Raw genomic sequence first — 16,107 nt, forward strand, 5'->3', positions numbered from 1 at the left:
TGGTTCTATTATTGAACGCTTCAAGAACTTCTGTATCTATAACATGTTACTTTAGAAATATACAGTGCGTCAAGGACAAAAGTACAGCAGTGCACGTAAAAATTAAAAAAAACTGTCATCATTTTCTAAACGTCATGTCATTCCAAACCTGTATGAGGAACCCTTTCATTCGCCTAAGGAACACAAAAGACTGTGTAGAATGACAGCTTCAGTCACCATTCACTATTCCATGTATGGAAAAAAAAAAAGATGCAAATGAAAGTGAATGGTGACTAAAACTGTCAGTCCCCAACAATTCCTTTGTTTCACAGAACAAACAATGACAGAATTTCCGTGTGAAATATCCCTTTAATATGCTCGTCCTATTATATTATTTAACAAGAACTTGGTTGACGAAACATTTCAGATAAACGTTTGGCATAACGTTTCAGTCAAGGACACATAAGGACTTTTCACAGCACAGTTAATCTTGGGTTAACGCATTTTTAAACACCGGGTTCAGGTTCAGAATCGTTTCAGACATGTAATTTTAAAGGTGGTTAGTAGCATCGGTTTTGAAAATCTGCTATCCAAATTGTTTAGCAATAGACAACCAATCATAAACCGCTTTGGCGTTTACATCATTGAATATTCATCATGCGCATTGTACATTCGCAGAAACTTTCACGCGCTGTTTAATTCCGATGTTTGAGGAAAGCAATTAATTGTTTTGAACTGTAGCGATGAAGAGAACGGATGTTTTTTTCTGAACGTTTCCAACTATGGAATCTACGTGGCGACATTTCCACAAATATCAAAACAGGTCGCGTGCTGTAAGTGTCCAATAAACGTTTTTAAACGTCTCAAATCCCACAATCTGACACAAGCGCAGGATTAATTACTAACCCAGGGTAAAGTATAAGCAGTGTGAAACACGAAACAAAATAACCCAGGGTTAAGAACGACAAGTGTGAAAAAGCCATTAGCGTGCCAATATCAAATCAAAACACATGCGACCGCATTAACCGCTCGATTATGAAAGCCAGTCGCCGCTTTAACATGAAGAATCCCAAATCAATGTCAAACTGTATCCTATCCAGAAACACACCGATCCAGTCTTTTCAAAAGCGCATAGCAGCCGAATAACAGCGCACGGGTAAAATCGACAGTTCATTTCTCAGAAGTGACAGGGATTTTAAAAACACAACATTGTTGTTTGTTTGTTTGTTTGTTTTTTACCTGGAGCGTTTTGTCGTGGGATCTCTCATCACCATACATTCTCTGATTTCTCCAAATTTACTAAAATAGTCTCTAAGGCTGTCTGTGGAGCAAAACAAAGAAAAGAGCACATATAAGCAATGCATTCGTGCGTTACACACCAGTTTGTAAATTAAACGCCCCCCTGGATGTCTAACAGGGGTCGAATAGAGGACTTCAAATGACGGCACATATCCCGCACAGCGCGCGCCACGCTGGACACAATGAAAGAAACACAACACACAGCCCGACAAACGCGCGCAAATGACAGCGAACCATCGGTCTCTTACCTGGTGAAGTTTGCCAGCTGAGGCCACCGATAAACATTTTACTGTAAGGGGAAAACACAGCAGAAGTGAGTCCAGATGTCAGATCGGCCATTTTGACGTGTAGCTAGCGACAAAAAAAGCAGAGCTAAACGAAGGCAAAGCAGAGCGGTGTGTGTTTACTGAGCCCCGGCGGGCTGTGCTCACTAATATACATCAAACAAAGGTGTAGTAGTTGCCTGCACCCGGAAGAGCCTTTTTAAAACATGCTCACCGGAGAAAAACACACAAGAAAAAAAAGTCAAGTGCTGTCAGCATTGGTTCTGGCTTACCCCGGGTCGTGTTGCGAATCGTTAGGGCTTCCAGATGTGGCTTGGCTCCCGTCTCCCTCCATGGCTATCCCAACTATGGCCAGTAACTAACACACACACTGTCAGAGCTAAGAGAATATTACTGAGCCGGGAATGCGAGCGTCACACGTGGGATCAGCTCTGCCTGGCTCCCTCCCCCTCCCGTCACCCACACGGGGCGGAGCGCAGAAGGGGCTCGTCACCTCACCCATTCCATTGACGTCATTAGCATGGCCCCGCCCACCCGGGCTGAGAGCATGGGGATCAGATCAGATCAAATCGCATCACTTTTATTGTCACATCACCGTTCACACACGAGGCAGCCGAATGAGAAGTGAATGTAAACAATGCGAAAGAAAGTCTATCTGAGTGATACACATCTGAATATGTGTATAAAATAATATTCTAGTTTCAGAGTAGGATTAGCAAAGTTCAGTGGTTGGCCTATTTTTTATTATTATTATTATAATGCATCAAATAGTAATGAAATTACAAAAAAGATAACATTATAAACACACACAGAAGAAAACATTATGCATCAGTGACATTACCAGAATAAAATATCATAATATTTCAAGAATCTGTCACTTTCCTTGTTTTTAGAGAATTTTTGCTTACAAATAAAAAATAATAAGAATGTAATTCCTTGGAGTATTAGTTGTACCTTTATAGTAACAACTTTTAACAACTCTTTTAACTGAAAGGATTTGGAAGAATCAAGATGCTTGGCCTAATTTTTTAGCACCCTAGGACAGAGGAACATTGCATCACAGATAATATTAATAAGCACCGATTAATTTGAAATACCTTTTCCCCATAGAGAATTCATAACTTACCTTCAATTTGTTTTGAGTTGCTCGAACATGTCCAAAAAGCAAGTAGGGCGTAAATTAATTTCCTGACATACTTGTTTGATGAAATCAGTGGTGAATGTCAATTTTTTCCCCAAATCTACAGGGATTACAATGGGCAGTGACGGTCTGAAATATAACAAAAAATCGTCATCTCCTTTGCAACTAATTATTAGAATGAGAATTCACCTTTGTAAACATGCAAAAATAAATGAGCATTTATATGGTTCCTTGACGAGCCTTTAACAGTCTTTCCATTCCACAAAAGGTTCTTTAAACTGGAAAAAGATTCTTTAGATTATTGTTCTAAAGAATACTGTGAGTAATGTTCTGCACAGTAAGAATTTTTAAATTTTCTTTTAAGAACTGTTCACTGAAAGGTACTGGGGAACCAAAATGGCAACCCCCTTTTCTTTTAAAAGTGTATCATGCACTCATCATATAACATTACACACAAGTACTGTACAAATAAACTTACAATACAAATGGAGTAGAACAAATCTCTCAGAAATAAGTACCTCACTGACCAAAGAAAACAGGCACATCATAAATCATAAGCACATCATAAAACATTCTAAAGCACGCATTGTATGATTATTGCTTTCCACTGCTGTGTATACTCATATATAGTGATACACCTCCATTGGCGACATCCATCTGCCATGTTGAGATTTTAAACTCGAAATATCTAAGCTATCACACACCGCCTGAGGGTCTGTAGGCCTCTTGACTTCTGCAAAATGCAGTTTTACACATTAATTAATGGTCTTTAAAACGCACAAAAAGGTTAAGGGATCGTGTGCTTATTATCCATGGAGAGGGCGAAGAGAGTCCGAAAAAAAGTAGAGAGAGAGAGAGAGAGAGAGGGGCTCAATTAAGGCTGCCTGCTCAGTGGATTTTCAGTCATGCTACAGTGATTGCTGTTTATTTCCTGCAGCCTTGTTTGAGAGAGGCTCCATGGCCCAAATGCACCTCATCATCCTTCCTCTATACTTATACCAATTCATATTTCCTCTTCTCACCTCTCCTGCTAAAGATAGCTTCTGAACAACAGTCAGAACTCTTGAAGTAAAGAGCCCACATAAAGCCAGTGTCCAGAGGAGGCAGGCTGAGATGCTCTTGACTGACAGGTGAACCCGCTGTCTCACCTCACTGCCTAGCGGGCTGCTTGTTGGTAAACTGACACACGGGTACCTGTGGGGCACAACCCAGAAAACGAAACATCTCTCTCCCCTCTCAGTTCATTCTCTCTCGAGCTTTGACCAAGACAAGACCACCGAAAAAAGAAAAGAAAGCAACGTGTCAAAGATGCTCATTGTTTTTAATCTTTATTGACATTAATAATAATCATTATCAGCTGAAATGAAGCTCCTCCTGCACTTAGCCTGAAATGTCATTTCTGTTAAGTTCAAATATGCATCACCACTGCCGTTCCATTTCATTGTAATTCAATACGTAATTAAATTTCTGATAGGCTTTGGCAGAACGTTTTACAGGGTATTTAAGATAATCGAAATGACATAATTTCATAATAGGATTTGATAAGCATAATGGTGGGCAAAACAGTTTATTCAGCACAGTTGCCTTTCATTGTGGAAGAAAGTACAAAATAACAATTAAACTGACCACCTGAAAGGGCATGTTGCCACAATAAAGAGCCATGTCAGCCATATTCAGATCTTTTTCTTTTTTTCTCGTCTTTTTTTAGAATCATGGCTCATTGAGATTTGGCGTAATTGAACAGGAAATTACTGTTCGGAGCAAGGTTTTAAATATCTACACAAGTGTTTCATAGCATATAAGCCTTAAAAACCATTTAGGGGTATTGTTATTATGAGGCCAAACATTTACTGGTTCATTAAAGAACACTGAGAACCTCATTAGACCTTTTATTAGCTTCTCATTTACTTGTTAGAAATGCATTATGAACTGCAGATTTAGCTCAAAACAGTTTTGACACCTTTATTTGTCTGATCACACACACACACACAAATCTATAATCTATTCATATACGTTTCGGCGTGTAGAACAACCATAAAATCCTCTACATAATAAATACAACGCTGACTTGAGACGAGGCATCAATTTCATACGCTTATGAATATTAGCATTCACCATATGCATATTCATGTCGCTTGTGACATAAACAGAGACACGGTTGTCGGGTTTGATGAAATGAAATTGAAATGTAACTTTAAAAGAAACACACATCAAGAGGATATTTAAATATACACATTTGCATTCGGCGGTTTTGAAGGCACGCTTTATTAATGCCGCAACCCTCGCCATTATTAAGTTAAATCTAATGTCTCTGGAAATCCATTAAGTCTTCAAAAACAGTGGAGAAAGACGTCTGAACTGAAGACCCTTATTAAAGACTAGACTAAGTGCACAACACAGATCTGTCCAATTAGAGCCTGTGCATTTAGCAATTAGAGAGAAAAATGTAATGTGCCAAACATTGCCTAAAATGGGCAATTTGACAATGGAGTTAGAAAATATCTGCTCAGATCTTTAAATGGATAATTAGAGAGATAATACTTCATGTTTAATAAACGGTTTTAATGGAGGTTGAAATAATGAAGAATGGAGTCTCATCATGTTGTCGATTTTCAAAGCAGTGTTCCGGTTCCTATAAACGACCGTAAAAGTTCTTCAGTTTGATCGATTTTCTTTCCACACCAGGCCCTGGATGATCACTATTCAAAACTGAACAGATTTTACATATTATCTTTCACTGAGAAACACCTGTTTTGTCATTTAGAAGGGTACAAATGTACTCACTATGCAAAATGCCAACCCTTTCTTGCCATTGTGAAGAGGTTTAAGGGTTACACTTTATTTTAAGGTGACGTAGTTACATTGAACTTACTCAAATAAACTACATGCACTTACTATAGAGTTACGGATAGGGTAAGGGTTTGGTTTAGGGTTAGTTACTTGCAATTATGCATAATTTACTGTTATTACTTTAGTAAGTATGTAGTAACTACGTCATCTCAAAGTATAGTGTTATCGAATAAAGTACAATCAAATGTACGGTTGTTATTTCGAATTGGCTGGTCCACCAGCCTCCCTTCCTGTTTTAATTGGTAGATGTTACACATTCCGGATTATTCTGATCTCATTTTTTTCCTAACTTAAAAACTTACATTTTTAAATGTGAACTTTGCATTTAAAGCATTTATTTTCACTTATGTTCCCCCTGATAAAGGCCTAAGTGCTCAAACTGTTCTGAAATCAGTAACTAGTGAGACTAGTTTACCTCTTCAAATTTGAAAGTGCTTCATGTTATAGTCTGTACTGATTTAAGAACAGTTTCTTATTATAAATCACATAATTATTTCTAGTACACTGTAAAAAAAAATGCTCCCTTGAATTTTTAAGTACAATCAACTTGGATGTTTAAGTCATTTCAACTTAAATGACATTAAACTGACTTATAAAAAAAGTTGAAAATTGCTTAACTTATTTTGATGCGTTAAAGCAATGTAAAAACATATGTTGCCATACCTTGTTGATCATATAATGTTTTACAGTGTCCATAAGAATAACTGGAAAAAAATAATGAATTAAAACACCATTTTGTCTTTTCAGTTTTCAAGCAAATCAAATCTGGCTGAAAAGATTAAAGAATCAATGGAATCAATGCAGAAATGTGTTACTGACCTGCAGTATGTGAATTACCAATATATCAATAGTCCTGTCACATAATCACTAAATGACCATTGAGCACTTCCACAATATGATGTCCATTATCCTGTCACATGGAATGCTGTCTCTTATCACATCCAAACATCCATCTCTGTTTTATTTCCCTGCACAGATTGTTCCACAAACAACATTTGGCTGTTGCTTTATTTACAGAAATGTTGCTTCGACAAATCTGTCATTTTTCACCACGAGCCCAATATAGCATTTGAGCTATTGTGCCCCTGTCGGTATTGAGATGGCCACACAGCTAATGTTCTGACAGCATAATTTAAGCCACATGCGATTGACTATATTCAAATTCAAATCGGGATCTTTCCTCCTTTATCCACACCTGTAGGCTACACATCAAGCAAAAAAGGCCACTCAGAAAAGATGTTAGCGCTCATTCTAATGATCTGCCATCAAAGTTATTGGCACACGCTACAAAGCAGACACTCTATTCATCAGCCGCTTGAGAAGCTTCGCACAAACAGAGGCAGTGCTGTACGTGTGAGTTCACATCAGCGCCGAGCAGATGGCGTCAGTGTAAGCAGAGCTGCTGAGGGCCTTTTACACGCTTTTATGTGAACCTTCACTTACTTAACTCAATGTCCCAAAGTGGCTGTCCTTTCGTCGCAGTTTCTGTTGAGGATGCCAGAACTATCGAGAACAAATATTTCCAATTCACTCCGCGTCACGTGGCTGAAGCTGTTCACCATTCACACGGCAAGCGTGAACTTAGAGACAAAGCTAAACAATTTTATTAGGATGATTTTTCTTAGCATTACTTTCAATTGTCTTAACATACACTTTGAATGAATTGCAATAAGTAAAAAAAAAAAAAACTAAAAAAACAGAAAAACAGAACTAACATGTGTAGCCATGTTTATAAAAATGTCAATTGTTGTATTATTCACTCTCAGAAAAAAAAGGTACAAAAGCTGTCACTGGGGTGATACCACCATATGAAAAGGTACTTATAGTAACCTCAAATACATATTAGCACCTAAATGGTACATATTAGAACCTTTTTTAAGGGTACCTCCCCAGTGACAGTTTTCGTATACCATTTTTAAAAACCCTGCAAACCTCTTTTCGCCAAATGCTTTGCTTGAAAAGTGTGCATTATTTCAAATAAACGATGCTTGGTTTGATATTTTTCTATGTAGGCCTAAAGCAATGACCTTCATGTTTTTAGGTGTCTTATACTTTTTACAGCCAATATGTCAGTCTAAAATTCACAGATATCAATGCTCATTGTGTTTTAAAATCAATTGGTTCCTTAGACTGTATCAATGAAAGGATAGATCAGCCTTAAGCCTTGCTGGTCAGGTATCAGATTGCTTTGAAACGCTTCAGAATCGCCCTTGCGGTGGAACTCTCGATTATTGCGTCTGGAAAGGTTGAGATTCCGGTTATGCTTGTGGATAGAAGACAGAAACAGAACATTCGACCTCGTAATGGACGGTAATAAAGAAAAGTGTAGTACTTGGTGGCCACAGAATGGACTTCAGCCTCTTCTCGTTCATTACTGAAAATGAGAAGGGAGGCGAGATACAAAAATGTAAGTGTAATTTAGCCGTGCCCGGGCAGAACAATTGAATGAGAAATGTGTTGATGTTAAACGGCCCCTCAGGAGACAATAACATTCATTTAATTCCAGCACTGCCATACAGTGTAACATTGGAATGACAGAAGACGTCTGAATATCCATTGTGTTCGCACACGCTTTTCGCAGATTTAAGGGCCTCGGCTGTCTGGCGGCAGAAAGCGAGACAAGGGTGACCTCGGATAATTACCACTGTCCAGTGATGAGCTAAAAAGCGCAGCCTTTCAAAACGCCTGAATAAAGGTTGTGTGTGCTTGAGTGCCTTCATTAGATTCATCTCGGCTTGTGCGAGCGAACGCATTACCACTAGTTGACGGAGATCAGACAGACAAAAAGCTCATTTAAGTGCCCTGTAATGGAGATGGTCCTGACACTCCAGAAGTTGATGATCTCATTGAGCAGCAAAAAAATTATAAACGGAGCAATTCCAATAGGGTCCTCCTCACAACATCGGTGCTCGGGCCCTAATAAAAAAAAGATTTAGTATGAGCTGAAATATCAAACTCCAGCTCCATCTAGTGCCCATATTACCACATCGCATCACCATCTGACACGTCAATCACTGTATCAGAGAATACGTTTCATGTTATTTAAAAGGAATGCAGAATACTCACAGATTTGATGCAGAATGAATATAAATAAATGTGGTTTTCTATTCCAGGGATCTATGCCATGTAGTCAGAGGGATGAGTCAGACATGTATTACCATCAAACAACACATTATAGTCAAGTCAAGCCAGTCACCTTTATTTATATAGTGCTTTTTACAATACAGATTGTATCAAAGCAGCTTCACAGTGATAACATGAAAATAATACAACAAAGTTTGTTTCTAGATGAAAATTGCGTCATCATCCACCTTAAGCAAGGCAGATCAATAATAATGTTGAATATTAAATGTCCCCAACTAAGCAAGCCAAAAGCCATGCGACAGTGGCAAGGAACCAAAACTCCATCAGGTAACAGAATGGAGAAAAAAACCTTGGGAGAAACCAGGCTCAGTCTGGGGCCAGTTCTCCTCTGGCCAACGTGCGAACAGTGTATGATTAAGATTCAGGCAGCATTACAGGTCAGAAGTCAGATTGGATCAGAACATTCAGAATATTTATCCAGTTCCATCTGGTTGGAAGTCGGAGTCTTCACGCCGGTATGAAGATGAGTTAGTTGAGGATCAGTGCCGATGGCTGTCGTGTTGATGAGGCCTTCACAGGGCTGATGAGGCTGGCACCTCAGGGATGCGTCATGAATGGGTCCAGGCGCAGGTCCACCATCTGATCTGGATACGGCCCGGATCCGGCTGACTTCAGTAAACCTCGGAATAAACAGAAAGACTAACATTAACGTAGATGCTACCTTTCTTATGATGTAACAAGTACATCAGGTGTTATAGGAAGTGTCCCTGGTTCTGGATGACCTAATTGATGCAGCCTAATAATTATTTAACTGATTTGAATAATAGAAATGTATAATGTTCTATATAAATGCCAGGTAAAAGAGATGCGTTTTTAGTCTAGATTTAAACTGACAGAGTGTGTCTGCTTCCCGGACAATGTTAGACTGTTCCAAAGTTTTGGTGCTAAATAGGAGTTTGATCTACTGCCTGCAGTTGATTTTGATATTCTAGGTATTATCAACTGGCCAGAATTTTGAGATCGCAGTAGACGTGAAGGACTATAATGCGTTAAGAGCTCGCTCAAGTATGCGGAGCTAAACCATTTAGTGCTTTGTAAGTAATCAGCAATATTTAAAAATGTATACAATGTTTAATAGGGAGCCAATGCAGTGTTGACAGAACAGGATTAATACGGTCATACTTCCTGGTTCTGGTAAGAACTCGAGCTGCTGCTTTTTGGACCAACTTGACTAAGTGTGCAGGGCAACCACTCATAAGAGCATTACAATAACCTAGCCTTGATGTCATGAACGCATTAACTAATTGTTCCGCATTTGTCATTGAAAACATATGTCGTAATTTAGATATATTTTTAAAATGGAAGAATGTGGTTTTACAGATACTAGACACGTGACTTTCAAATGAAAGATTGGCATCAAAGAGCACACCCAGGTTCCTAACCGACGACGAAGACTCGACAGAGCAGCCATCAAGTGTTAGACAGTATTCTAGGTTATTACATGTGGAAGTTTTTTGTCCAATAATTAGAATCTCTGTTTTTTTTTTCAGAATTAAGTAGTAAATTGCTAGTCATCAGAATTTTTATATCAGCTATGCATTGCGTTAATTTTGTGAATTGGTAGTTTTTGTTAGGTTGTGAAGAAATACAGAGCTGAGTATCATCAGCATAACAGTGAAAGCTAATGCCATGCTTCCTAATGATATCTCCCAAGGGTAGCATGTACAGAGTGAACAGCAACGGTCCTAGTACTGAGCCTTGTGGTACGCCATACTGAACTTGTGATCGATAAGACATTTCTTCATTTACTGCTACAAACTGATAACGGTCAGATAAGTATGATTTGAACCATGCTAATGCAATTCCACTAATGCCAACATCATTTTCAAGTCTATTTAAAAGAATGCTGTGGTCAATAGTGTCAAATGCAGCACTAAGATCGAGTAACACTAATAGCGAGATACAACCACGATCGGATGATAAGAGCAAATTATTTGTGACTCTAATGAGAGCTGTCTCAGTACTATGGTACGGTCTAAATCCTGACTGAAAATCTTTGCAGATATCATTTATTTCTAAAAAGGAACATAGTTGTGAAGATACTGCCTTTTCTATTAATTTTGACAGAAAGGGTAGATTCGAGATCGGCCTGTAATTGACTAATTCTGTAGGATCAAGTTGCATTTTTTAACAAGCGGTTTAATCATAGCCAGCTTAAAGTTTTTTGGTACGTATCCTAGAGACAAAGATGAATTGATGATAGTAAGAAGAGGATCTATGACCTCTGGGAGCATCTCTTTCAGTAGCTTAGTTGGTATAGGGTCTAACATACATGTTGTCGGTTTAGATTATTTAACGAGTTTGGGCAATTCTTCCTCTCCTATAGGCTAGCAACGAATGAATGAAATTTTTCCTCAGGAAGACTACAACGCACTGTCTGATGCGATACTGTAGCAGACGATTGCATAGTTATAATTTTTTCTCTAATATTATCAATCTTGTAAGTAAAGTTCATAAAGTCATTACTGCTGTGCTGTTTGGAAACGTCCAGTGTTGAAGCATTATTTTTTTGTTAATTTAGCCACTGTTTCGAATAAATACCTAGGGTTGTGTGTGTTTTCTTCTAAAAGTGCTGGTAGATCTAGCAGATTACAGTGTGAACATAGTAGAATTGTACACTGTAAAATCCAACAGTAATTCTAACACTTTTTAGTTAACTTTACTTAACGTCTTGACTTAATTGTAAAAATCTAGTAATCTGTACTATTCACATACTATGGTTTGTTTACTCAGGAAACCCAAGTTAAGATCAATTGATTGGTTTGAGTGCGGTTTTTGAGGCGGGGAAATTCTTAAAGGACTTCACTCATTTCCCAAAGTCATCTTGAATGTTGAATTGTCAATACAACTGAAAATTTTGAGAGAACATCACATAAGCTGACTTCATAAATTTATGTTGATTTTCCTAAAATGTTTTTAGTTACCATTATGGCGATTAGTGATCCCTTTGGTTTGGCACTTAGAACTTTGATGGAGCGATGCAACAAGAAATCAGTTATTTGGTTTCAAGAGGAAAAGAAGTAATATATGTATGTATGTATGAATGAATGAATAAAGTGTAACATAACTATATTTCATGTCAATTAATGATCTTTTATAATTATGTCCTAAACACCTTGTGAATTTTTTTATTGAGTTTTTTATAATCCTTCTAATTTTGAGACAATCTTGCAATTGATCATGCTTGAATCACACAGACTTCAACATTCAACATTCAACATGAAATAATACTGAAATAAGGTCAATTTTTTTTATATTACAAGCATCATAACATACCTAAAAACCTGTAAAAAAAGAAAAGCATAATATTATACAGTATATCTGCATTTTTGCTTTTGATTTTCAACCACAGTATGCATTTTTAAAAACAATTTTAGTAATATATACTTAATAATATATAATTATATATAATAATGCTGAATAATAATAGTCAGTTTAATTTGAGTTAAAAGAAACACATTCACAGTTTAAAGTCAAGGATGGGTAAGGAAATGCTTCCTTAAACAAAATTATTTTGTGTTAATATAAGATAAACTTTATAAGATAAAGTTATATAAGATAAAGCTGTGTTTTAAAACAAGGTAGCTGGTTATCAGTTGGTTAACTAGGAGCCTAAGAAGCTGGTTTAGGTGGCTAGCCACGAATGTTTCAGTTTAGTTTGCACCAACCCTGGGTTTTAGGCACCATGAAAGTGGCTCGGCTTTTTAGCATTGACATTGTTCATTACAAAAGTAACTTATATAGTAACTTTAATAGTTTAATAGTAAATGACCACAGCGTGACGAAGGCTGTACCAATTCGAAGGCTCTTTCAAATGCGGCCTCCAAATGCGCCCTTCGTTATCCGTGAAATGAAGGATACAACAGATGGACCCTTCGCGTACCCCAGAGTTCATTGCGGCTCAGAGATGACAGGATTTTTTGAGAGAAATTGCCAATTTACACTTTTAAATGCAAGTTTGGGTTTCAACTTACTCAAATATGTAAAAATAATTGGAAAAAAAGTTTAAAGCGGTTCAAATGTTGACGTCTTACTAAGATGCGATTATATATAGTTTATTATATTCTTTATTATACAGAAATGGACAATGGTGAATATATTTAGACAGTTTGTAAATCCTGTTTTGTTTTCAGGCAGTTTAATATAACTTTTAAAAAGTCCAGTACCGTTACTGCCGCCCGTCAACTGCAACTGTCACAATTGCTACAGGCGTCAAGAACAGTCCTCTGTAGGCTAGACCGTCCCATTTAACAACGCTCAGTTCGACCTTCATGCCCTTCGAAGGATGCAGTCTTTAAATTGGGACACAGCCTGTTCCAGGTATCTCAAACCAAAATTTAACCAATCAGCTGTGAGCAAAGAGACACATGTCCGATGCAATAAAGTCACTCCCCCTGTTTACTCTAAATTACTAAAGACCACCTAAACCGAAGCCAAGTCGAGACCAAGACCAGAGTGTGTTGAGACCAAGACAAGACCAAGACTTTGTGTCTTTGTGGAAATGTCTTATATTTAATCAATAAATAAGACACTATAGAGCTGTTACCAATCAAATCACCAACAATGAAAATTCCTCTTTGTGTTGCAGAGGTGGCACAGAAGTTGCATCTGAATCGGTACAATTACACCTGCATTAATAATGTTGAAATTAATGTTTCAAAAATAACATTTTGAATATAGAAATGTGATGGGAAAATAAAATGATAGGTCTACTTTTAAATATATAACTGAAATCAAAACACTGAAGTGAGTTACGGAATCATTTATTCAACTCATTTGTTCAAAGCACCTGGTTCATTTAGTAACAATTTTTTTTTGCAAAAATGTGTCTATAATTTAAGTCACTTAATATTAACTTCTTGTTTATTGAACATTTGTATAAAATCAATATCACATTTGCAATCATGCTCATATTTGTGAAAACAGCTCTCTTGCTCTTGTGATATTGGATAATTATATGTTATAATACAAAAAAATCTCATACAAGTACTTTTTTGCAATCATATCTTGAATTTTGTGGGCATTTGTATTAATTCTGGGCATTTGACTTTTTTTTTAGACAATCCTGCATTGATTTCAAACCCCACACTACAGTAATAAAAAAAATCACATTAGAAATAAGAAAGTTTTACATCAAATTACATTAATGATGTTTACAAATAAATCAGATAATGCACCGGTAATTTAGTGATATCCTCGCAGTTGTGGTCTTGAGATAAAATCCTGAGTCCTCTTAGTCCGAGACACAAATGTACAAGTACGGCCGAGACAGAGACAAGACCAAGACCTTCAAAAAAAAAAAAAAAAAAAAAAACATGGTCTTGAGACCGGAGACCAGTCTCGAGTACTACAACACTATTAAGCACTTACTTGAAAAGAATATGACTTATAAAGGTAATATAAATAAGCTTTAAAATCAATAGATAAAGCTATAAAAATTACTACATGTGAGCTTAGATGTTCAATTCTCTATCAATTATATAAACTTAACTTTTACTTGCACTTAAAGCAAGAGATTTTGTCAAAGCTCTTTTCTTCTTGCTGTGTAAATGTGTTTAAATTCTTAATATTTTTCAATCTCATAATATTCTGCAGAAGAGGGAAGTGAATCGCAGTTTCACTGTTCCACTGATGTCACACCTAAACTCAGGATCAAAGTCTGGGTTGGCAGAAAGTTGATGATCAGAATCATGGTACCAACAAAGACTGGTTGGATTGGTTTGCGTTTGTCAACTCGAAACTAATCCTGTAACCCTGAGTTTGTTCAGCTACCATCACGGTACGGACTCCAGTGGAGTTGAACATGGTAATTGTCAGCGTAGACTAGCAAGGCAGAAACTACCACAGCAAAGCACTATCTTAAACTGGACTTGTGTATCAGTTATGATGATTTCCTTCTAATGAGGTAGTTCATTGTTTTGATTATTGTACTTATTGCCTGAGGTTCAGTATGGTGTTTTATATCGGGATGATGTGGAATCTTGTTTGACCCCACATGAATAAAAACACTAACTATAATCATCAGAGCTGGACTAAGTACACAACTTTCTTACTTTATTTTTGTTGCATTGTTGTGTGTAACACTTGTACCTTATGCCTCTGAATCTATGCCTGCCTACCCTCATATCAATATCAAATGAACTTCTAGAACACAGTTCCAGTAGTAGAATTGAATAAATTTACTCAATAACGTCCACAATGGTTTCGGACACCCAAATGGCTGTTCCCTCAAATAGTGCCCTATTTAAAGTTTTTTGGCTTTTAGTATGAATATGTTAGCCTTGCTGCTATCTATAAGCTAGTGTGCTCCAGAATTTAGAAGACCAAACCCAACGTTGAAAATGAAAATCAGGTTGATGTCAGAATCCAAGGTCAGATTGACGTTAATCTCCAACGTTGTGGTTGAAAAGAAACCAACATCAGTCGGGTTCTGACGTCAACCCGACTTTCATTTCCAACCAAAATCCAACGTCGGAGACTGATCATATATTATGGTTTCTGCCTTGACTTTAAATCATTGAATGTGCAATTCAAATCACAAAACATGAAGATATCCAAAGTCTGACTGAAATGTACAGAAAGAGAAAACTGGAGAAAGTTTTCTAATGTCAGTCCATTAGTTACACCAAAGTTACTTTTTTGGCACCTCATTGCCAGATTCATTACCTTGTTTCTCATTAATTTATTGTGGCATCATCTGACAATTTTCTGAAGCATTTAAATGGCAAAACAGCCATCAGTAAGTCATAAGTTAAATAAGTAATAAGTATACTCTAGGACTTCTAAAGTTTAAACCGCAAACAAGCCAGTTGGCTGCTGATGAGGCACGGGTTTCTATTTCTACTGGGGGTTTTTGTGTTATGATTTACCAAGACCTGATTTGCCAAAACCTGAGATGTGGTGTAACCTACAGATCATACAACATTCACCATATAATGCTGCTGATGGATACTTTCATGTCACTTTATAACCAAAGATTTAAACTCATAAATCATCCAATAAATTAAATCAACAGCAACAAGGATTTGTGATTTTGTAGCACACAACAGCGCTAACCTGAAGCCTCTCAAAATGTCATACACATACAATTAAAGTCATTCTAATGGCTAAACCTTACCTAGAGTGAACAGACTTGTAAAATGTAATTTGAAAGCACTCTGAAATCATCAGGGATTTGCCAGGGGCATTTTATACACGATAAGAAAAGAAAATAATTCTGAACAAAAGCTCAGGTACAAGTGTCACTTATTGTCTCTCTCAGCCGCAGCAGAGCGCAAAGGTGGCTCGCAGGACAAACTCTGGTTTAAAAAAAGAAAAAAGACAAATTAAAAAAGACCAAGTCATGAGTTGTTACCTAAAGGACTCTCTCCAATTCAGCAGTGTAGCAAATGGAAGAGACGATTCGTCAAC

At 37.1% G+C, this 16,107-nt stretch overlaps 1 protein-coding gene across 20 annotated transcripts in view; it reads right to left on the reverse strand.

The window, feature by feature from the left end:
• msi2b (musashi RNA-binding protein 2b) overlaps positions 1–2,094 on the reverse strand; it is a 260,388-nt gene extending 258,294 nt beyond the window's left edge. For 19 of the 20 annotated variants that reach the window (XR_014030509.1, XR_014030510.1, XR_014030511.1 and 16 more), the window contains exons 1-3: positions 1,835–2,094; positions 1,527–1,567; positions 1,219–1,300 (exon numbers count right to left, since the gene is read on the reverse strand). Coding sequence is in view for 13 of the 20 variants with exons in the window: in XM_081370975.1 (XP_081227101.1) it covers positions 1,219–1,300; positions 1,527–1,567; positions 1,835–1,896 (185 nt within the window). In the remaining 7 variants the exon portion in view is untranslated. Of the gene's footprint in view, positions 1–1,218; positions 1,301–1,526; positions 1,568–1,834 lie in introns of those variants that run through there. The other variant, XR_014030514.1, reaches the window with a different exon arrangement.
• Positions 2,095–16,107: the final 14,013 nt, after the last annotated feature.

The sequence above is a fragment of the Scardinius erythrophthalmus genome (assembly GCF_964197995.2).
Source record: "Scardinius erythrophthalmus genome assembly, chromosome: 7".
Taxonomy (NCBI): domain Eukaryota; kingdom Metazoa; phylum Chordata; class Actinopteri; order Cypriniformes; family Leuciscidae; genus Scardinius; species Scardinius erythrophthalmus.